Source organism: Pyrgilauda ruficollis, unplaced genomic scaffold, assembly GCF_017590135.1.
Source record: "Pyrgilauda ruficollis isolate IOZ18807 unplaced genomic scaffold, ASM1759013v1 scaffold34, whole genome shotgun sequence".
Lineage (NCBI taxonomy): Eukaryota > Metazoa > Chordata > Aves > Passeriformes > Passeridae > Pyrgilauda > Pyrgilauda ruficollis.
Genome location: NW_024524822.1, coordinates 242,102 through 264,611, shown reverse-complemented (window position 1 = coordinate 264,611; position 22,510 = coordinate 242,102). Strand labels below are relative to the sequence as shown.

Genomic DNA, 22,510 nt, shown 5'->3' with positions numbered 1-22,510 from the left:
GCTGCCCCGCCCAGCCCGGTCAGACCACGCCCCCACGGACCACGCCCCCATATGACACGCCTGTCCCCGTTAAACCACGCCCCGTTCCAAACAGGCCCCGCCCACCCCGGGAGTCCCCCGGCCCGGCCCGGCCCCTCCTCAGCCGCCGGCGCTGTCCGGGCCCGCTCTCTGGGCTCCAGCCCGGCCCCGCTCTCTGGGCTCCAGCCCCGCTCTCTGGGCTCCAGCCCGGCCCCGCTGACCCCGGCCATGACCCCGTCCAGCCGCCACCAGGGCTCCTGGCTCCCTGCCGTGCCCGCCTGGCCCCGCTGCTTCCCGGCAGCGCCGGCCTCGCACACGGGCACATGGCGGCCCTGCGCACCCTCCTGCTCCTCGGGCTGCTCCTTACGGCGCGGGGGCAGAGGGCGGCGCAGAGACGGCGGCCGCCTCCTCCCCAGACTGCGCTCGAAAAAGTGAAGGCTGAAGAGGGGCTCAGCCTTCACCAGGTGAGGGGCTGGGCTGAGGGCTCTGCGCGCATCCGCTGACCCCGCACTTGGGTGGGCTGCAGAGAGCCGCGGTGGCTCCTGTTCCGTGTGCCCCTGCGGGGCTGACCCCTGGTGTCCCCCCAGACCCGGCTTTGCAGCCCATCCTCCTGTATCCGCGTCCGGCATCCCCGTCCAGCGCTGATCCCCTGTGCTCTTCCTCCCCAGGCCCACCCTTGCAGCCCGTCCCGTCCCCCTCCAGGAGTGACCCCCACTGTCCTCCTCAGCCTCCGAGCCCATCCCCCAGGCCCGAGCCCCTCAGTGCCCCCCACGCACAGCCGGGGCTGCCAGAGCCCAGCTCAGCCCCGGCACTGCCTGCAGAGCTGCCCGCAGAGCAGGCGCTGGGGCCGGACCTCACAGGGATCCCCGTCCTCACCCATCTGGAGCTGCCGAAGGGCCGAGGTGGCTGCCCTCACTCTGGGGCTTGGGCTGAGCTCGGGGCTCTGCTGGCGGGGTGGGCTGGGGCTGCAGCGTAATGTGATGCCCAGCACACACCCACTGTGGGGTGCCCGCAGTGCTGGGGGCAGTGTGAGCCATGGGCAGGTGCCTTGGACATCCCCTACACACCCCCAGCGTGTCCCCATGTCAGGCTCATCCCGCCCTGCCATCCCACCACCCGGCACCTGAAGGGCACCTGTGGGCAAGGCTGGAACAGGAACAGTTCCTAAGGAACAGCCTGTGGGCACAGCTGCCAGATGAGGGGGAGGGTGCTCAGGGTGGTTGACTGGTGGCAGCCCAGGCTGGTGGCCCTGTAGATGGTGCCACCCCTGTGCCATGCAGCTCTCAGGGAAGTGGTTCCTGGTTGGCATGGCCTCCCAATGCAGCTACCTGGCAGAGCACAGCCACCAGCTGGAGGCCACGACAGTGACAATGACCATCCTGGATGGGCAGAGCCTGGCCATCAGCACCTTCAGGAAGCTGTGAGTGATGCTGGGCACAGGGACTGCGGGCAGGGACAGGGATGCTGCAGGCAGGTTGGAACAGGACCAGTGCTCTGGGATGGGGACTCTGAAAGCAGTGCCAGTGTTCTGACCACAGGCCCCAAAGAGAACAGAGCTGCCCCAGAGCCAAGTGTGGGTGGGATACCCTCCTTTGTAGTCAAAGCCCTGGCCACGATGGGCGCCCTGGTCATGATGGACACCCTGCCACCCGCACGTCCATTAGCCCAGGCTGAGCTGGGGGTGCCCAGGCTGAGCTGGAGGTGCCCAGGCTGGTCAGTGTGAGGACAGCCAGGCTGGCAAAACTGAAACATGGTGGCTCCAAGGCTGCCCAGCCGAGGACTGGCTCTTAGGGCTATCCTTGGGGCAGCATGTCTGAAGATGGGGACTTTCAGCACATCTGTGAGCATTTGCCCCAGCCCGATGGGCCTTCAGGTCCTGACCAGGCTCAGCATTGCAGGGAGGTGGCAGGGATTCCTTGGGCTCAGCAGATTTTGGGCTCAGCATCTCTCACAATGTCTCCCTCATGTTCTGGGACGTCTTTCCCTGGGGAGAAAACAGTCCCAGGGAAACAAACAGCATGTGTGCCTTGGCAGGCAGGGCGGCCAGGGATCTGGGAAGATCCTTCACAGCCTGTACTGACATCTCCTCCTCCTCCTCTTCCCATGCAGGGACAGGATGTGCTGGGAAATCAGGCAGCACTACCTTCCCGGCCAGGCCCCTGGACACTTCCTGCTGAAGGGTGAGGGAGACTGATCCGAGGTGGCAGGAGGCTGCTGGAGTCCCCAGCCCTGCTCTCAGCAGGGTTTTGGTACCAATGTCCCTCTTTCCAGTGCACTCCAGTGTTTTATGTCTTGGGTCCCTAAGTGCCAGATGCCATCACAGATGACACCATGGGCTGGTGCCTGTGGGGTTGTCCCACTCTGGCTCTGATTTTCACCCCCTGTACACTCGACTTGTGGGGAAATGAAGCCCCTGGATGATGCTGGGGCTAACCAGGATTAACTGGAACTAACTGGGCTATCCTCTCGTCCTTCCCAGGCCATAGGAAAAGCAGCAAAGTGGATGTGGTGGTGGGTGAGGCTGATCCCAGCAGCTTCATCATCCTCTATTACCAGAAGGGCCGCAGCATCTCTGTTAAGCTCTATGGTAGGCTGGGGCTCGGGATTTCATGGCAGGTGAAGCACAGGGGTGGGAAACCTGTGCTGGACTCTGGAGAGAAGCCTTGGAGGACTCAACATTGGAATGGGGGTCACTCCTAGCTGGAGAACTGTTCCCAGATGCTGTGGGGAGCGGGTGAGGGCGGAACTGGGAGCCCACTTCTCTGAGCTGAAAGTCCCCTGGGCCCTGACCTCTTGTAGGGACGTGGGGGGCTTTGGGCCAGGGCCAGGTAGGGCCTGAGGTCACTGATGGTGTCTCCCCACATGCAGGACGGAGCAGCCCGGTCAGTGACGCCATCATGGACAAGTTCGAGCAGCGCGTCAGGGCTGTGGGTCTGAGTGAGGATGTCACCTACTACTTCCCCACCTATGGTGGGTGGCACACGGTCCTCAGGGAGACCCATGTGGGTTCTGTCCCAATGCTCTGGCCACCCCAGGGACAAAGATGCAAGGATGGGGCTGTGCCCTGCAATGTCCTGGGGGTGCAGGGGCTGAAGGGTGCCAGGTCCCAGACAAGGTGATCCCCCTGGGCTCTGTCTCTTGCAGGATTTTGTGACTCTGCAGATGAGTTTCACGTCCTTGATGGTGAGTTGGGGATGCTGGGTGATGTGCTGGGTGCCCCTATGTGCCAGGCTTGGTCCCACACTGGGCACCAGTTGGGTGTCCCTGTCCTGGCACTGGGCTGGGCACACTGGGCCAGATCCATGCTGCACCGTGGCTGTGTGGTCCTGCCCCAGGGATGTGGGAGGGCTGGGCTGGCACGGGAAAGGCCTTGCCAGACCATTCCCGGAACAGAGCCTGTGCCCTTGTGTGGCAAGCCATCACTCAGGATGGGCATCAGGTACATTGTGGCAAAGCAAACCCCACTCACCCCCCACATGGGTCAGACTGGGCTTGATGGATCTATATTGGTGTTTCCTGGGGTGAGGGCTGATCTAGGATGAGATGTCCTGGCACAGGGACATCCTGGGGTGAAGGCTGAGGTCCCTGGGGACAGCTCCATCACTTGTTATTGGTGCTTGTGAAGGCAGAGGTAGGTCTCCAGCCCTGGTGCTGGGCTTGGACACCCCCCCCCCACCCCCAGCCCCTCAGCACTTGTCTTCCTTCCAGAAACAAAGCTGTAGGTGCAGATGGAGTTGCCAGGGGGTCGCGGAGCTCAGCCCTCGCCTCAGCCAGCTGCCCATGGCCACACGGACCTGAGTGCCTCAGCCCCTCCAGCTGTGCTGGCATCTGTGTCTGTCGCTGTCCTGTGCCCCCCAGCTTGTGTCCCCCCTCTGCTCTGTGCCCCACTCTCCTGCAGGAGCGAGCAACACCCCAATAAAAGCCTCAGAGAAGAGCCTGTGTACAGTCCAGTCACCTCTTGGTGAGCCCCAGACAGGCCAGCACTGCCTCCATGGGCTGCCAGTGCCTTGGACATTTGCTCCTGGCTGGGGGGTGCCACAGGGGTGTTGGGGGGCTGGGCAGCCCCCTTCCATGCAGACCCCTGCCATCTCTGTGAGCCTTCCTCAGCCATGGGACAGCAGTGGTGGTTCCTGGTCCAGCTGGCAGGGGCAAGGGAGGGCACAGGGGAACACCACTGTGGCTGGGGCCACAGGGAGCATGGGGCTCCGAGAGAGAGCACAGCATCTACCTTTTCCCCCAACAAGCTGGGAGATCACTCAGGGACCCCGGGGAGGAAATCTTAGTCCCACAATCCTGCTTCCCATCTCCAAGGCTGGGAAACACCCTGTTCCCCTGCCCCAGCCCTGCAGAGTTCATTCCCCGAGGGGCTGCTGCCTGTGCTGGACTCCTGCCTGCACAGCCAGCACCTTTCACAGAGACAGGCAGGGGGCTGCGGGGGCTGCAGGGTTAATGCTGCACCCCTCATCCGACCCCTTCTCCCTGTGTGTGGAACCTGGCCAAGGCCGTCCTGCCACACCTGCAGGCCAGCAGTGCCCATGGCTCTGGCTTCGGGAGGGGACAGGGAGCAGCCTGGCAGCAGGCAGGTGCGGGGCCCCGTCCCCCCCTCCCGCAGCCCCGGCGGGGGGAGCAGCCCTCTTTACCCAGCCCCAGCGTTTTGCAATCCTAGCGGGAACTGGTAACACATGTTGTTTTTCTGGGAATTATGTAAGGGAAGCCACGTGATGTGCCCGCAGCCAGCCCCTGTTCCCACCCCCCAGGTGCGGGACAGCCGAGTCCAGCCCGGCCGCCCCCCGAGCCTGACAGAGCTGCGCTGTGCTGGGTCCAGCTCATTTTACCTGCTCCCCGAAGTGCTTGCACCGGACAGGGGAATAAGGGAGTAAGGGGAGAGCCCCGGGGAGCTCGGCCGGTCCCCAAGGATTCTCCATACCCTTCATATCAGCTCAGCCCATCCGTCGTTGGGGCTAAACCATTTCTGGGTGCAAACACCCAGGTTGTGCCCAAGGGTCTGTGTCCACAGCCCAGACAGTCCGTCCTGCCCCCAGCCCTGCTCTTGCTGCCCCTTACCACCGTTGGTGTTCCCCTGTGCCCCCAAGTGCTCCAGCTTTGCCACCCAGGTCCTTGGGCTGGCTCCCAGCTTTGCAACCCCCAGGACAGCTGAGCACCACCCGGATATCCATCGGGCACCCCCTCCTGGCACCTGGGCAGGGAGCTGGGGGTACCTGGCAGCAGGGGGGACTTTGTATTCCTGTCGCAGTGCCAGTGCCAGTGACACCCCAGGTGTTCCCTGCCTCTGTGCCCAACGGAGAGAGTTCCCCCCAGCACCCTGAGGGTGAGCTCCGGGGGAGACTGAGCCCCAGCCCAGCATACGAGGCCCCAGCCAGGCTCTCGTGATGTCCAGTCCTGCCTGCTCAGCTTTTGTTTTGTTTTCATAAATCCGCGGGGCCGGGCAGGCGCGGGGTGTGCAGGGCAGGGCGGCCTCGCAGTGGGGCGCGGGGAAGGGAATGTGCAGGGGGGGCTGCCAGGGGAAAACCAGCTGTTCTGAAAACATGCTCCTTACGTAAAGCACCTTGGCAGGGCTGCGCCGCGGGGCTGCGGCTCTGCCCAGCATGGCCAGCCCTGCCCAAACCCTGCCAGACCCATGGGCGTTGCTGCTGGCACCCAGCACACATCCCCTGCCCTCACCCTGCAGGGGCGCCCCCAGATTGAGGGAGGCTCCTAAGTTACCCACTGGTGACCCCAAACTAAGGGGGAGGGTATCTCCAGCCCCTCTTGTCAAAGGGTGCAGGGTGGTGGAGCAAGTGGGGTGTCAAGTTCTAGGGTGCATCTGGCTGCATGCTGGTCCCCAGGGAGCTGAACATGGGGCTCCCCAGCTCTCCAGTGGGACGCACCCCAAGGGTGCTAAGGCCAGCAGAGATACTTCCTTGGGTGATGCAGGTACTTGAGTCAAGGCAAAGCAAGGGCATCCTGCAGGAGCACATGCAGGTGTCGAGTCCTGTGGGTTGGGTTGGGACCTGGCAGGCACTGGACATTTCCTCCATCTCACCGAAGTCCCACTCCGGGTCCGAGTGAGGCCACCCTGTGTGGATGGGGCAGCGCTGGCCCCTCTCCGTGGGCTGCTCCCCGTCCTAGCCCGGCAGCTGGGGGCAGGGCGGCCACTGTGCTGGCCGCTGGCTGTTTTCACTGCAGAGGAGTTTGGCACCCTGGAGCAAATATGTCATATCAACAGGAGGGAAGCATTCACAGGATCCCCTGCTTGCCCTTTGGCTTCAGTGCTCTGTCCTGCTCCAGCTTGCATAACGGCACGGGGGGAGGCAGGGCTGGCTCCCCGGGGGCCCCGCAACGCCTGACCATAAATAGGGGCTCGACAAACTCTCCAGCACTGCAGCGCTCTGCCTCCAGCTCTCAGCTCGGCTCGGCTCGCTTTTGCCATGCAGACCACACTGCTCGGCATCCTGGGACTGGCCCTGCTCGGGACACTGCATGCCCAGGACAGCATTCCTGTCCAGGCTGACTTCCAGCAGGACAAGGTGACCCAGGCCAACCGGTATCACCTCTGTGGAGGTTTGGGGTGTTTTGGGGGATTCTTGCCCTGAAAATGTGGGGAGGGGGTGGTGCAGGTGGGTGAGGGCCAGGCTTGCACTGGTGCACATGCAGCCTCCCATCCTGGGGACCTCCCAGCACCTGGGTTTGGTGGCTCTGGAAGGGATCCAGCACCAAGGCTCCAGGCTGAGGGCCAGAACCCTGGGTCAGGCATGGGTCCGAGCTGCTGCTGTGCTGTGGAGTGGGTGTGGATGCACAGGGATCTTGCAGGGGAGAGTGAGAAATGCAATCTCAGTCTGACAGCACAGAGATGGGGCCATGGGAAACCCTCCCCAACAAAGACCCCAGCCCAGGGCCACAAAAAAACAAGGGCTGCTGTACTACATCCCCTACATCCCTTCTCCCCTGGAAAGGTCCTGGGGGACATAGCCACCCCAGGGAGGTGATGGGGATGGCAGGAGGCACTTCCTGCAAGGGCAGTGGTTTGGGATGTGCTGCAAGGGTGATCCCAGCACAGCTGCTCTCCAAGGCGGGCAGCTCCCCTCAGGGGCATCACACTGCTGGCTCCATACACCAGACTGGAATGAGCCATGCTGGACCCAGTGTCCTGACCCATCCTCACAACCCCAGATGGATGGAAATGGTATCTCAGAGCCAGGCAGTCCTGTCACACTCCCTGGGCTTGGGGTGAAGAGGAAGGGAACACCCAAGGGCAGTGAAGGACATGTCATTAAACAGGGATTTCCTTGTTCTGGGGTTTTGTGGTTGCCAAGAGCTGTAGCAGCTCCCTGTGAAATGAGGACCCTGGGACGCTGTCCTGCTGTAGGGAATGAGCTGCCAGAGGGGTCGGTGGGGGCTGAGGGGTGAGACAGGGTCTGTGCCCAGCTGGGGCTGAGTGGAGGTTGTGTGCAGCTCACAGGGAGATGGTACAGCATTGGCCTGGCCTCCAACTCTAACTGGTTCAAGGAGAAGCGGCACCTGATGAAGATGTGCACCACCATCATCTCCACCACTGCAGAGGGGAACCTGGAAGTTACCTCCACGTACCCCAAGTAGGGGCATGGGGAGAGGGTGAGTGGGGAGGGGGTACTGGGAGTGGCCACTGGTGCATCCTCTGCTGCTCTGCTTCCCAGGGGTGACCAGTGCGTGACGAGGAACAGTCTTTACACCAAGACAGAGCAGCCAGGGCGGTTCATCTACACCAGCCCACGTGAGTGCCCAGCTTCCGTGGGGCAGCCCCGGACGTGCTCATAGCCCTGCTGTCCCTGCTCCTGCCTTGTGGCTGATTTGGAGCTCAGGGCTGAGCTGTGCCCCATGTTCCCCACAGGCTGGGGCAGCAAGCACAACATCCATGTGGTGGAGACCAACTACGAAGAGTACGCCTTGGTGGCTACCCAGATCTCCAAGAGCACTGGTTCCTCCACCATGGTGCTGCTCTACAGTACGTCTGCCCTGGGACCCCGTGCTGTCCATGCCCCCCGGGTGTCTGTCTTTTCCATGAGAGAAGGGCAGGGTTAGGGTCATTTCCCAAGCTGGGGTGACCTTGGGGGGATGATGGCTGGGTCAGGACCCCCTGGCAGGGCTGCCTGTGCCCCTGTGCTGGTGGGTATGGGGGCACTGCCTCTCACCCTGCTCTTGGCTGCAGGCCGGACAAAGGCGCTGAGTCCTGAACGCCTGGAGATGTTCACCCAGTTCTCCAGGGAGCAGGGCCTGACAGACGACGAGATCCTCATCCTGCCGCAGACGGGTGAGACTGAGAGTGCAGGGATGGTGTCGGGGACTAGGGGGTGAGATACCACAGGGAGACTGAGAAGGAGACCCTCCTGGCTTGTCCCTGCTTCTCTATGAGGCCAGCCATGGGGTGTCCCCATCAGGGGGGCTGAGTTCCCACAACCCCCAGAGGAGCTGATCTCCCTGTTTCTTCCTCCTGCAGACAAATGCATGGCAGATGCTGCTTAGGTGAGTCCTGCCTTCACTGGAGCTCAGACCAGCCCTGCCAGATGGTATGGGGATGCTTAAAGCCACATCACCTCACAGAGCCCCCAACCCCTCCACAACCCTTCCCTGGGCTGCTGCTCTCCTCATATTGCCTGGGGATCCCCCACCCACACTGTAAGGTGCCTACCCACTCAGTGTGAGGCTAGCCAGACACCAGTAAGGTGCCTACCCACTCGGTGTGAGGCTAGCCAGGCCCATGTCCGCCCTGTGTGTTACCTGGTCTCCCACAGCTCAACCATGCTCACCCCCCATCTTTTCCAGGCAGACCCACCAGCTGCTGCCAGCCCGAGCCCCAACAGCACTGCGAGCTGGTGACCACCCTGCCCATCTGGCCCCCCACACTGCAGCAGCCTTCGCTCCCTGGCTTCACAACCCACACCTGTATCCCTGTCTCGATTAAAGCCCGTAAAAAAACAGCCCTTGCCTGCTGGATTGTGTGGGGCAGGCCCAAAGAAGGCAGTGGGCAGGGGAAAGCATGGCCAATAGGGTTGGGACTGGGGTTAGTGGTCAGGGCTGACCCCAGCTCCTGGCTATGGAGCTGCTGGGCTGAGACCCCATGTGCACTCACAGCCCTGTCCCGTGGTGCTGCCTGGCCACTGAACCTGCCCTGTCCCACAAAAAGGGGTCCCTGAGTCTAGGACCCACTGGGGCATCTGCTCCCCCTCTGCCCCCTGGGTACCCTGGGCTCCCCTAACCTCCCTGCCTTGGTTTTCCTGCTGGAGAGCAGGCTGGCAGCATGGGAATGGGGCAATGGGCAATTAGGAGGTCTCCAGAAGTTTGGGGAAGGATGGACATGAAGAAGAAGGATGTCTGTAAGCTCTGGGTGTGGCTTGATCCTGGCCACTTCCTGGGCTCCATCCCATGAACCCAGACCCTCTCCAGCACTGGCGTCTGAGCCTGCTGCCACCAGGCTAAGAAGCCACCACCACTTCTGAGGGCACCAGGCTGTGGCTTAGCCTGGGGTAGAACACCAACACAACCCTTCTCTGGCACTGAGGATCCAGAGGCAGGATCCATCCCACCACTGACAGACCCTAGAACCAATGGGAACAGCCAGGAGCGGGACCCTGGGATGCATGTCACACTCCTCCCTATACACAGGGCGTGCTCTGGGCTGGGTCTCACACAAGGCTGCATTCATCTGGAACTGGGGGGACAGGGCCAGCACTGTCACCTAAGCCAGGTTATCCCTGCTCTTGTGTAACCTGTTGCATAAAGCTGGCGTGGGCAGGAGTGCTGCCAGCAGTGGGGGCTATAAAGTGGGTGCAGCCTCTCCTGCCCACATCCATTCCAGGATAAGGATGACAGCAGCACTGCCCAGCCTGGCTCTGGCCCTGCTCTGCGGGCTGCAGGCAGGAGCCCAGCTCCCTGTGCAGCCAGACTTGGACACCAAGAAGGTAAGTGGGTGCTACCTGGCACATCCTGCCTGGGCTGGAGGGGTTGGCTGGGGCAGGGGGCCTGTGCTGCACCCCTGGGCACCTGCCAGCCCCATCACTGAGCCAGCTCCAGGGCAGCTTCCAGGAGAGCCTCTGCAAAACCAGGTTAGTCCTGGCTGCTGTATCCAGTGCCAACAATAGCCCCACTGCAAGGACACCAGCACGTGGGGCCATGATGTCTGCAAGTGTGTGGCACTTTCCCAGGGAACATGGGCCAGGTGCTGCACCTGTACTCTTAGCATGGGGTAGGACAGGGTGTTCTGCATGCAGGAAGGTGGCAGGTCCCCATGTTTGCCCCCAGGTGGCTCTGTACCCACAGAGGGTGGCAGATGTGCCACCATTGGCTGGCAGGTTTCTGCAGTGGGCTGTCATGTTCCCCACGGTGGAGGGCAGATCCCCACAGATGGTGGCAGGTCTCTGAAGAGGGTGACAGTCCCCACAGACAGTGGCAGGTCCACTGCAGGTTGGCAAATTTCTGCAGTGGGCTTCCAGTCCCCTATGGAGGAGCGCAGGTCCCCACAGATTTTCCAAATTCCACTGGTGACGCCCTGCTGCAGTTTGCAGGGGTGTGGCATGTCACAGCCATTGCTTCCAACTGCTCCATCTTCCTGAAGATGAAGGATGGGATGAAGTCATCCGTGGCCATCATCAGCTTCACACCAGAAGGGGACCTGGCCATGAAGTTGGTCTGGCCCCTGTAAGTGTCTGTCCTGCTCACCGTGTTTTCTGAGGGCCGGGAACTCCCTTCCCCTCCACAGCAACTCCCCCACTGCTCTGGGTTGCCCACTTCTGCCTCAGTGCATCCCCCTGGGCAGGCTGGGCCCATCTCACCCTGCTGCCTTCCCATGTGGTGTCCAGACACATTTGTCTTTTTCATGTTCCTTTTCCAGGATGGACAAATGCCAAAAGTTTGAGCTGCTCTTCCAGCAGAGCGGGCAGGCAGGGCACTACATGGGTATGTGTGGAGAGGGGCTTTGGAGCCATGGGTACCCCAAAACAGAGGGCATCCCCAGCCCCCATGCCTCAGGAGTAGTGGGAGGTGGGCTTGGCCCCTTTGCCTCCACAGCTCAGCAAGAGGTTGTGGGTGGGTGGGCACCTGGTTCCTCCACACTGAGCAGGGGTTCCTTCCTCATACACCCCTCAGGCAAATTTGAGGCTTGAGCACTGAGCTGTGGGCCTCAGCACGGCTCAGACTGTACCATGTTACCCAGCTGGTCACCTCTGGGGTCCTTAGGTGCACAAGAGAAGAGGAATCTGAGTGTGATGGAGACAGACTACAGCCACTACGCTGTCCTGCACGAGGTCCAGCTCAGCGAGGCAGAGCCCAGCACGGCACTGCAGCTCCTCAGTGCGTTGGGAGTGGGGACCTGGCTCCTGGGAAGGGATGGGGGCACCAGCAGCGGGCAGGGGCTGGGCTTCCCACCACGAGCCAGGGCCGCCACCAGCAGCACCCCATGTCCATCACCTAGGGAATTAATTTTGGGGTGAATGAAACTTTGCACTAAAGAAATCTCCAGCGAGGGTTGAACCAGAGCCCCCTGAAGTGTGCAAGCCCAGCTGCAGCATCCCAAGCCTGCCAGCTGCCCCATACCACCCCAAACAAATGGGTCGCTGATCCCAAGGGGCTTGTGGCCCTTTGCTGCCAGCCCAGGGCAGCTGTGGGTTGCCTGGTGTCCACCCTGCATGTTCATTGCTTCACCTTGGCCCTTCCCTGGGCTCCAGCTGCTGCCCCGCAGTACCTGGACCCCCAGGTGGGGCTGGCTGCTGGGATTCCTTGTACTCACCAGCCCCCACTTTGGGTGTGTGGCTGCAGCAAGGGAGCAGGACGTGAGCAGCCAGCTCCTGCAGAAGTTCATGGAGCTCATCCCCACCACGGGCCTGACCGAGGACATGCTGGCCATCCTGCCCAAGTCGGGTGAGTGGCCCAAGGACACAGCGTGGCAGCTGCAGCCCCCTCTGCTGCCAATTGCACACTCTCCCCTCTCTCTGCTTTCCAACAGATCAATGTACTGGGGACATCAGGTGAGTGTGGCCAGGGAAAGCTGTGACTCCCTTTCAGCATGGCCTGGGCTGAGCAGGGATTTGCAGGCCCTGGGGGATCCCCCACCTGCCTCGGGGCTCTGTCACCTTGGCTTTGCCCTGCTCTGACCAGTCATCTGCCTGTCCTGCCTCTGCAGCTGAAGGACCATGTGTCCTCCAGACCTAGTGGACGATGGGCTCTGCACCCCACTCCATGGTGCTCCTTCCCATCCTCCAGGCTCTGCCAGACCCCCTGCTCCATACCAGGATCACCCTCAATCTCCTAAATAAATAGATGCAGAAGCTACCCCAGAGCTTGGTGCTTTTTTGGCAGAAGCAGGGTGCTGCCACGGTCCCCAGGCACCCTGAACCAAACAGTCCTGCAGCTGACCCTTCCTGTCAGGCCCCCACAGGTTTTAGGGGGCTCCCTGGATATGATGTTTGCTATGCCCAGCATGGGGAGGATGGGGAGCAGAGGATGGGGAAGGTGCAGGGGAGCAGCTGCCAGGGCAGGGAAGAATGGAGCCAGGGTGGACAGGGGCTTGCACAGCCTAGCTGGGTGGTCAGTAGCTCTGGGCAGACAGGGTTAAGCAGTCAGGCTGCCCAGTGCTGCCTGCAGGGAGACCCCAGGAAACCCCATTCCCTGCTCAGTCCTCTCCCAGGCCACCCGGATGGGAGTGGGGTGGCACCAGGGCTGCCTATGGCAGGACTGGGACCCACATGCCTGTCACCCCCCTTGGTCCCCCAATCTCACCAAAGCAAGGCCATGCTGCCATGAGCCCAAAGGGCAGTTTTTATCTGCCTCCACCTCCTGCAGAGCGAAGGCAGCCCCTGGTCCCCCCTCTGCCTCCCTGCCCCGCAGCCCCTCAGTGCCCAGGCGGGTGTTGGGCCGGTGACCCCAGGAGCCTGGCCCAGCCAGGCCACAGGGGACATCACACTCCGGGAAGGAGGGACACACTCCCGCAGCGACATGAGCCCCGTCTTCTGCCCGCCCTGCTCAGGATGCAGCCGGCTCGCAGAGGTCAGGCTGTGCCTGCGGAGGGCTGGGTTTGGGCAGGATCCCAGCAGCTGCCCTGGGGCACGTTTCAGCCCGGCCAGAAAAACGGGTCACCGAGGGCCTCGGTGAGCCGGACAACGGGGCTGCCCCGGGGCCGGTGCCGGGAAGAACCTCCCGCTCCTCCTGGCAGCCTTCCGGCAGCCCGTTGGGAAACAAGCGTTCGCTTTGTTCTTTCACAAGAACTAAAAAAACGGGGGAAATCCCGAATTTCAGCAGTGGAGCAACGGTTCCTGTAACTCCGCTTTGGGGCTGCAGGCACAAGCCCCGCTCCGCCCCAGGGGTTTGCTCACCCTTGGCTGACTGCTGCCCTTCGGATCCACCCCTCTGCCCCAGCCGAGGCCAAGAGCGTTCCCGTGGGCTCGGCACCGCTCCAGCGGGGGCGGCGGAGGACGGAGAGCGGAGCTATAAATCCGACAGCGCCGGCTCCGCTCCCCATCCCACGGGGGAAGCCAGAGGAGCTGAGGCGAGATGGAGACCGTGGGGCTGAGCCTGGGGATGGTCCTGCTGTGCTTGCTGCGTGTGCAGGCTGGGGAGCTGGGAACCGCGGAGCCGGACGAGAGCAAGGTGACCCTCAGCATCCCGGGAAGGGAAGGGAAGGGAAGGGAAGGCAAGGGAAGGGTTTGTTCTCCAGTCACCAGCAGAGCAGGGAGGACTGTAGAGGTGTTTTGGGGACAGCTGGGGTGACTACAGCCACCATTGCTTTGCTGACACGCCCAGGTGAGGACAGTCACCCAGCTCCTGCATAGGTGTCCCTAAGGGAATTCTGTTGCCTGGACAGGATGTGGGTGTTCCATGGACTGACGTTGTCCTGGCTTGGTCCCTGAGGAGGGGACACTCTAGACTGCTCCTCTGGACTCACAGCTTGCTCTCACTGCCAGATTGCAGGGACGTGGTACATCACTGCTATGGCCTCTGACTCCGAGAGCTATCTCCAAAATAAGGACCACCTGAAGATGGCGATGGCCAACATTGAGGTCCTGCAGGATGGTGACCTGAAGGTCTCCTTTGCAATTCCCACGTAAGTCCCACATGCTGTTCTCCACAGGCTTCACTACCAAACTCCTCCTTGGACCTTCACTGGTGGGTCTCCACCTCAGTGCACTCACCAAAGACCTGGGCAGGGGTTGAGACAGGAACACCAGGGGCTTGGGACAGCTGTGGGCACCCCGTCTTTAGGGCAGGCTCAGGGCAACACTGGCCAGGACCAGTGCCACCACAGAGGGTGGGACGGGACCCTACAATTACAACTTTCCCAGCAGAACCAGCCTCATCCCAGAAGCTCAGAGCATGAGTGAGGGCATTGATAATCCCCATGTGCCAGCACTGTCTCCTGCCAGCCCAGGTACCCATTGTTCCAAGGGTGGTATCTGTCCCCTCCTGGCCACACCATCCCATCTCTGAACAGCAAGTCTCACACCTGGGGTAGTGACCCTTGAAGAGGGGAGGGGAGAGGGAGTCACTTCACCTCAGCTGGAGCATCCTTCACTGTTCTGCAGCCCTGGAAGATGCATGAAGTTTGAATCAATCTACAAGCCAACAGACAGCCCGGGTGAATACTACAGCACTGGTGAGTGGGGGTGCCTGGCTCTTGGGGCAGGGTAGAGGCATGTCCCACCATCCCTGTCCGAAGCAGCTGGCTGTTCCTGGGGACATGGCCCTCAGGACTGCCTGCCCCTCCTGTACCCTGGGTGGGACATCCCTCTGCGTCCAGGTGCCAGCTACATCCCAGGGCTGGTGGCCCAGCAGCATGGCAGACTCCCCCCAATCCCTCCCTCTGAGATAAACACAATGAGACCAAGCTTAAACCCTGGGGAAAAGCAGGTTCCTTCTGCAAAGAGACTGTGAGTGGATGTTCCCAAGGGATGGAATAGGAGTGGTTTTCCACCATTCCCAGCCCAAGGAGCAGTCTGACACTGGCCAACAGCCTGCACTGACCATCCACAGCCTCTTCTGTCCTTGCCTCCCCATCCCTCTGCCCTGCTGAGGTCTGTGGGCTCCCCAGGCTTTCAGAGGAGCCTTAGCAAGAGGGAAAACCAGGATGGGGAGATAACGAGGAAAGACAGGCTTGGTGGGCTTCATGCTCTTTACAGCCCCTTTGCAGCATGGGGGTTTCCAGGAGAAGGTAATTAATTTTTCTCCACATCCTTTTGCAGACAGAGGCAATAAGACGGTGCGGCTGGTGGACACCGACGGCAGTTCCTACATGGTTGTCTTTGCCACCAGAGAGAAAGACAGGAAGACCTTGCACATGCTGAGACTTTACAGTGCGTAGCCAGCAGTGGTGAGCTGCTCTGAGGGTCCTGCAAGGCCAGGAGCCAGGGGACATTCTTTCTCCACTCCTGCCCTGGGTGAGGCGCAGGAGCGGAGCAGGGACTACCATGTGTTCCCTGTGTGGCAGGGAAGGAGCAGTGTTTGGGGTGGCAGGAGAGGCTGGGGCTCAGGCTCCCAGCACTGTGCTTCAAGTCCATGGCATTGGGTAAGTTGCTTGGTGGAGAGCGAGGGTCCTGCTGCACAGGTGGAACAGAATCGGTGGGGACAGGAGCCAAGAGAGTGTTCCAAGAGGAACACTGTGCTGGTGTCAGGACCTCTGGCTCATCTTGTATCCTGGGTGGGGTGCCTCATGTGCCTGGCCACCACAGTGCCTCCAGCCTTCTCCCAGGGGCTGCCATCCATCCCACCCTCAGCTGGACACACTCACCAGCTTCCCAGGAGATGCAGGGTCAGGCACAGCCTGGAGCTAACTCATGTCTTTGTCTTTAGGCAGAACCCAGTGGGTGAGACCCAAAATCAAGTTGCTGTTCAAGAGACTTGCCAAGCTGAATGGCTTCACCGACAAGACAATCTGGATTTTGCCCAGGCAGGGTGAGCACTGCCCAGGGCCAATGCAGGGACATGCAGGGACCAGCTCAGCCCTCAGTACCACCACTTCATGGCCTGAGCTGGCAGGAGGGAGTGCTGGCAGCCAGCGGTGCTCTGGCTGGGCATACTGAGCAAGAAAAAAACCACAAATTCCTTCTGAGTAGTCTGTTTTGGGTGCTAAATGGGACTATTCAGACCACAGTGTCAGACTTAGGCTTTTTCTTTGTTTCCACAGAGGATTGCAGACTTGGTGAACCGTAGGTGAGTTGCTGTAGTGCAAAACGGTGTTTGCAATGTTCTCTCCTGGAAATTGACCTTCTTGGTGTCCCCAAGGCAAGGGCCACCAAGAACTCTTTGAATTCCTCTGGGGTTGAGCTGTTTGAACTGGTGCTGGAGCTTGCACACAGGTAGGACCATTCCTTTGGATATTGCTCTACAGCAGGACCCCAAGTAGCAGTACCCAGGGACTCCCAAGAAGCAGTGCCCAGAGACCCCCAGTGGGAAGTGCCTGGCACTGAACATGGGCATGTGAGCTGAAACCACCAGAGAAATGTCTGCCCAGCCCTTTGAGCACTGAAGGCCAGGACACTGGCTACTGCCAAAGGGACCCTGGGCTTGTGGACTGGCAAACCTGGCCAGAATGGGCTGGTGTCTCACCATGCAAACCATATTTGCTGTTTCCCCCCTAGCCTGTGCTTTCCCACCACACAGCTGTAGGGGTTACTAGAACTCCGTTGCTGGAGATGCCTCACCCTACAAATCTGGGGAGAACTGGAGAAGAATGCACTGATCATAATGGAGAGTCCCACTGGTCTCCTTGCCCTCACCTCAATGCCACCTCTCCCACTTGTTTTCCAGAAAGTGCAGACTGGCTTGTGGATGCTCCTGCCAAGCAATGCAAAACCCATGCTCTGAAGCTCCAGACTCCTGCTCCACCATCCTTCTTCTAGCTCTGTTGTCAGGACTCTGACACAGCCCCTGCTTTCTGCCAAATAAACAGAAATCCTCCCCAAGTCTTAGTGTTGCTTTGTGGGGACAACCTGGGGTGCTGGGCCCTGTGGTCCCTCCTGTTGTCCTGGGGGCTGTGGATGGTGAACAGCCAGGAGTGATCCCAGCTGAGCTTGCCCAAGTGAGGGCAGTTTCAAAGCCACAAGATTTTCCCTCCTGGGTGCCTCCCAGAGGGGCAGAACCAGGCCAGAGAGAGGGAAGGCAAAGGGTGCAGTGAGAATCCTGTGGGAATCCTGTGGGCAAGGAAAATATCTAGGAGAAAGGCCACTGAGATGAGGCTGGAGTTTGGAGGGCTGCATCCACCCACACCATCCACCACCTCTCCTCCTCTTGTCCTGCAGTGGCTGCAGCTCTCTGCTCCCTGGGAGCCCCAGGAGCTCATCCAACAGCTCAGGCTGAGCCAAGGCAGGGCAAGATTCAGATTTAGGAACTCTCTGCCCCACTGCAAACTGTTGTGGAACAAGGCTGTCTGAATCCTCTGGAGCCAAACATGGAGAGCTGCCTGTGATTTCTGCCCCTGGGCACCACACAGAGAAAAACCCCACTGGAGCTGGGGTCCCAGGACACACAAGCTGACAGTTCAGTGTTTTCTGGGTGTGAATCCCCTCCATGCAGAGCACTCAGTGGGTCCCCATGCAGGCCTCCATAGTCCCTCAGCCCTTCCATCAAGCTTGTATCTGTCTCTGCAGCTCATCCAATGCTCCCTTTTCCCCCCACAGATCTGACCAGATGTCATCATATGTCTGATAAAAAGGGACTTTTCTTCCCTGAATGTTCCTAAGGGCTTCCTGGGTTTAGGTACCTACTCAGCTGTGGTGGCATCCTGCAGCAAGGAGCTTCACTCACCGCTGCTCTCCCCTTTTGCTTGTCATGCTGATTCCATCTTCAGCTGCCCAGCCAGGGGCTGTGGGAACATACCAGGGCTGGTGGGAACCAGGCTGATGCAGTGGGGATCAGCCCAGACACCAGTTTGGGCTGATGGAGAAAGCAGAGGGGTGTTGGGGCAAAGGAAATGCTGGGACAGCCTTTGATGGCTGAGGGGCAGTTTGAGACCAGCAGCTGATGGCTGCTGGTGATGCAAGATCATCTCTATCCGTGCTCCTTATGCTGTTCCAGATCTTAAATCCTTGACAAGCCTCCTTGTCCTCCCAGCCTCCCCTCTCACCCTTCTCTCTCCTTCCCCTGTTCAGGCCATGTCCCTGCTGGGGCTGCATAGCCAGACCTGGACCTTCACCTTCCTGAAAAGCTGGGGGTACAACTGAGATTTGTCCTAGTCTCCTATTCTCTGATCTTCCAATATCTCCTCGTGCTGCCCCCTCTGGCACTCTCTGCACGTGGATGAGCTGTTTTACCAGACATCCGTCAGTCAGCACACTGACCTCCCTGGGTGACTTTCTTCCCTTTCTCTCTCTCAGCCACTCTTCACTGTGTGCGTGACCAAGCACTGGGACAGGCTGCCCAGAGAGGTTCTGGATCATGTCTGGAGGAGCTCAGAACCTGTCTGGACACTATCCTGGTGACTGCTGTGGGGGACTCTGCTTGAGAAAGGAGGTTGGACTGGATGACCTTCCAGCCTGAATCATTCTGTGATTTATCTTAGTGAGATCTTCTTCCCTAACCTATGCCAGCTTGTGCCCTGCAAACTTTGATAGACTCTTGCCAGGTGACGTGGGGATGTCCAACACCCATGTCTTGTTGACTCCTCCAGAGAGGTGTATTTCTGAGGTGTGATTTTCCTGCGCAAAAGTTGCATTCAGTCTGCCCTGTGTCATAGTTTGCCAAGACATCAACCAAATCTGGCATTTATTGCAGGCTTTTGTGAGTATCTCCTACACTGTGAGGGGACCTACTTATCTGTTGTCCCTCTGACCACCTCTGCAGAGCCTGGCACATTCTCTTCTTCTCATTGTCTGGTGAAAACTAGAAGGCACCAAAGGGAGTGTAAGTGGCAGATGGGGTGCTGCAGTGATGTTTGAGTTATTTTGTCTGGAAATGTCATCTCCTCCACCTTATTACTCACTTGCCCTTCTCCGTTGGTAGGACAGAACTTCTGAAGTGTTTGCAGAGGAGACTGTCCATTCTGAGGATCCACCAAAGCTCCTTCTTGGCCAAGGTGGATGCAGGGTTTCTTCAGTTTTCTATCATCTTCTTTTCTTTGAATTTAACCAGCTACTTTCAAATATTTTCTAGTGTTAAATTCCTGCTGCCAGAGCCTGTGAATAAAGTGCAGCTGTCATTTCTCAAAGCAGAGGAGCAAGGCACCAGATGCTGGTGTCTTTGTTGTTTGTCTTACATTGTTGCTTTCAGCTGTCTTCAATAAGTTAAAGAATGTTTATGCTATTTCTAATCAGATTCTTTAAATTGATGCAATCGTGCTGGGTTCCATTTAGGCTTCCCAATGTTGTTTAGGGCTTCTATTTGCTAATATCAGCTTAAGCACTCAGAGGAAAGCTAAGCTGGTCTTTCCAGACAATCTCTGTGCCATATGTGATAGTTAATCCTCTTGACTTTTCATTTTTTCTCTTTTTAAAAATAAAATGTGACTGTATGGGATCATCTCAGGTTGTAGATGTAAGAGTAGCACCAGCTAGCAAAAGGATGACACTTAAATTTCAGCCTCTGAGCCAGGTCCCACTTGCTGCCTGGGACCTGTGGGCTCTTGGTGATCCCAAAAAAACTGAGTGCAAGGGTGCCCAATCAACCTGCCTGAAGCAGTCTTGTGTTAGAGGCTCCTGGATGTTCCTTTGCCTGTGATGGGTGCAGCACCAGTCACCAGCTGGTGGTGTAGTCACCACAGCAGGACTGTGGCACCATGCAGACATCAGGACCAGGCTTGTCCATCCGCCTTGGATAGTGCAGAGTGAGAGCACAGGGTTCCCCAAGTGCCGCTGGGGTCTGGCGGGTGTGAGCCCAGAACAGCCTTTCCTCTTTCAAAGCACATCCAGGGCTCCATGGAAATCTCACGGGTGTCCCAAACCGCTGAACTGCCCGACACGCCTGTGGTGAAGAGAGAAGCAGCAGCCCCGTGCTGGGGTCCCTGCCCTGGTCTGTTCCCTGCCCCTCCTCCAGAGCCAGCAGTCGGGGCCGTGCTTGCTCTCTCCCGGCACGGCAGCCAGAGGAGCATTGCCTGAGCAGCACTCCATGCCAGCACAGGGTGGCTGCCTGTAGTGGGGTGACCCTGGCTGGAACCCAGGCACCCACTAAAGCCTCTCTATCTGTCCCCTCTGCAGCTGGACAGGGGAGAGAAAATATGGCAAAGGATTTATGAGTTAAGGACTGGGATAGAACACTCATTAAATATCGTCATAGGCAAAACAGGCTCTAATTAGAGATATTAATTTAATTTATTGCTAACAAAATCAGAGCAGGATAATGAAAAGTAAAAGAAGACCTTAAAAACACCTTCTCTCCCACCCCTCCCTCTTTACCAGCTCTACCTCCCTCCCCACAGTGGTGCAGGGAGAGAGGAATGGGACACAGCTCAGGGACAGTAATCACTCCCATGCTCCAGCATAGGGTCCCTCCCATGGGGAATAGTTTTCCATGAACTTCTGAAATGTGAGTCCAGTTCACAAGCAACCGTCCTAGCCAAACTGCTGCAATGTGAGTCACTTTTCCATGGAGTCAGTCTTCAAGGAACAGGCTGCTCCAGCATAGGTCCCACTCAGGGTCACAGCTCCTATGAGCAAAGCTTCTCTGGTGTGGGCTCCTCTCTTCACAGGTCTGCAGTCCCTGCCAGAATCCTGCTCCACCATGGGCTTCCCACAGGGTCACAGCCTCCTCTCAGGCATCTCCCTGCTCCAGCATAGGCTCCCCCAGGAGCTGCAGGTGGATCTCTGCACTCCTATGGCATCCTTGTGCTGCAGGGTCTTCACCATGGTCTTCACCACAGGTTCAGGGGAATCTGAGCTCCGACACCTGGAACAGCTCCTTCCCCTCCTTCTCCACTGACCTTCGTGTCTGCAGAGCTTTCCTCTCACATATTCTCACCCCACTCTTATCTGGCCACAATTACAACTGCACAAAACCATCTTTCTTTCCTTCTTAAATATGTAATCTCAGAGGCATTACCACCACTCCTAACTGGCCTGGCCTTGGCCAGTGGAATATCCATCTTTGGAGCCACCAGGGATTGGCTCTGCCGGACATGGTGGAAGCTTCTGGCAGCTTGTTGCAGAAGTCACCCCTACAGCCCCCCCACCCCAAAGCCTGGCCGTGCCAACCCAATACATTGGTGCATGTCTCCAAGTGCACAGCCTCACAGGCCACCTGCCAGCAGCACGGCAGGAGCCCTGTCCCTGCCCAAACGCAGCACTGCTCACCCTGCCGACGTGTCCCTCACTGCCCTGTGCCACAGCGCGGCTCCTGGCAGTGTCCCTGGCATGTGGCTCCTCATGATCAGCAAGGCTGTGGAGCTAGCCTGTGCTTCCCTTGAGCCTACCTCAAGCTCACTTGATTCATTAGATTTGATTGCAAATCAAATGCAACTTAATTAGCAGAAAGGCAAACAGCCCCTGCCAATGGCTGGCTGATCATTCCCTAATGACTATCGGATCAGCACATGTAATTGCAAAGCCCTAGAGTTATCAAAGAATGAAATGAAGATGCCACTTGCATCCCACTCACCTCTTGCAGTTTCTCCTGCCCTGGCTCACAGGCAGAGGAGTTTCGCTGTGGCAGGACACACAATCTGCTGCACCCTCCACCTTCCACTACGGCAAGTGGTGCCAGACAGCCCAACCTGTGGAGGCCCATGAGCCCGCTGGGGAGAGGGTAATGACAATGCCCTAGAAAGATGCACTACAGGCTCCAAGCACTCCTCTCAGCTCAGGGCAAGGAAAGAGACTTCCCCCACAATGGCGCTCTGCAGCACCATGTTAATTTATCCCAGTTCCATCCTCCCCACTGGCCTTCCCCACCCCTTTTACCTTTATATGTTCATGTTCTAGAGAGTTGTCCCTTCCCTGTTTTCCCATTGGTTTATGTAACCCTGCCCATCCACCCTGGCATTCCCTATTGGTCCCTTCCCAGTGTACCACCCCTGAACCCTCAGACCATTGGATCCCTGCTGCTCTTCTCCGCCCACTCTTTCCTGTATTTATACCCTGGACCATGCTTTGGCTTGGGCTCCTTTAGCATCACTTTACAATAGGGCATGTTGGAACTCCATGCTTGGACCCTCCCATGTCTTCACTGTCAAGCTGCTGAGTGTCTGTCTGTCTGTCTGTACGTGTGTGCTGGTGCTTTCGTGGCTCCTACCCGCTGGCACAAGACACTCTTGGGGAAGGTTGCGTCCACCGCCGCCACAGACCGCAATGCCAATCTGGTTTTCTGGTATTCGGATTGTGCTCTCCTGGGGATACCAGCTCTTTGGTATGCCCTTGGTTATGGAGAGGTCACGGGGTACAGGGAGGGAGCTGGGGGTGGGTGGGCTCCCCGGGGGTCTTGTGGTGGGTGTATCTGTGGGATATCATCCCAGTGGACCAGCCGTGGAGTTTTCTGTGTCTGCTTCATCAAATCAACTTGAAGGCTCTGTGAACACGGAATTGTAGTTAAAATAGGTTTTTACTAGGTA

The 22,510-nt window shown here is 59.0% G+C and overlaps 4 protein-coding genes across 6 annotated transcripts; all 4 read left to right on the top strand.

The window, feature by feature from the left end:
- Window positions 1-113: 113 nt before the first annotated feature.
- Window positions 114-3,952, top strand: C8G (complement C8 gamma chain). Of its 3 annotated transcripts, XR_005955740.1 has the most exons (8): window positions 194-482; window positions 1,299-1,438; window positions 2,128-2,198; window positions 2,498-2,605; window positions 2,887-2,988; window positions 3,163-3,201; window positions 3,576-3,649; window positions 3,727-3,952. XR_005955740.1 is itself a non-coding variant. In XM_041474812.1 (7 exons), the coding sequence occupies exons 1-7, from the start codon at window positions 342-344 to the stop codon at window positions 3,738-3,740; spliced, it is 615 nt and encodes a 204-aa protein (XP_041330746.1). In that variant the 5' UTR covers window positions 194-341; the 3' UTR covers window positions 3,741-3,952. The 3 variants fall into 3 exon arrangements, 1 of the variants encoding a protein (XP_041330746.1); XR_005955741.1 differs by having other exon boundaries at window positions 114-482; window positions 3,163-3,649; window positions 3,727-3,745; XM_041474812.1 differs by lacking the exon at window positions 3,576-3,649.
- A 2,426-nt stretch (window positions 3,953-6,378) lies between these two features.
- LOC121357506 (lipocalin-like) lies at window positions 6,379-8,972 on the top strand. The gene is made up of 7 exons (XM_041474813.1): window positions 6,379-6,545; window positions 7,471-7,610; window positions 7,692-7,768; window positions 7,886-7,999; window positions 8,204-8,305; window positions 8,492-8,517; window positions 8,818-8,972. Exons 1-6 carry the CDS (start codon window positions 6,447-6,449, stop codon window positions 8,515-8,517), a joined length of 558 nt encoding a protein of 185 aa, XP_041330747.1. The 5' UTR covers window positions 6,379-6,446; the 3' UTR covers window positions 8,818-8,972.
- A 1,553-nt stretch (window positions 8,973-10,525) lies between these two features.
- Window positions 10,526-12,298, top strand: LOC121357623 (lipocalin-15-like). Its single transcript, XM_041475119.1, has 6 exons — window positions 10,526-10,689; window positions 10,883-10,947; window positions 11,227-11,340; window positions 11,806-11,907; window positions 11,993-12,014; window positions 12,170-12,298. Exons 1-6 carry the CDS (start codon window positions 10,607-10,609, stop codon window positions 12,171-12,173), a joined length of 390 nt encoding a protein of 129 aa, XP_041331053.1. The 5' UTR covers window positions 10,526-10,606; the 3' UTR covers window positions 12,174-12,298.
- An 842-nt stretch (window positions 12,299-13,140) lies between these two features.
- On the top strand, window positions 13,141-16,940 carry LOC121357682 (extracellular fatty acid-binding protein-like). The gene is made up of 7 exons (XM_041475208.1): window positions 13,141-13,632; window positions 13,947-14,086; window positions 14,565-14,635; window positions 15,222-15,332; window positions 15,829-15,930; window positions 16,163-16,188; window positions 16,786-16,940. Exons 1-6 carry the CDS (start codon window positions 13,537-13,539, stop codon window positions 16,186-16,188), a joined length of 546 nt encoding a protein of 181 aa, XP_041331142.1. The 5' UTR covers window positions 13,141-13,536; the 3' UTR covers window positions 16,786-16,940.
- The last annotated feature ends 5,570 nt before the right edge of the window (window positions 16,941-22,510 follow it).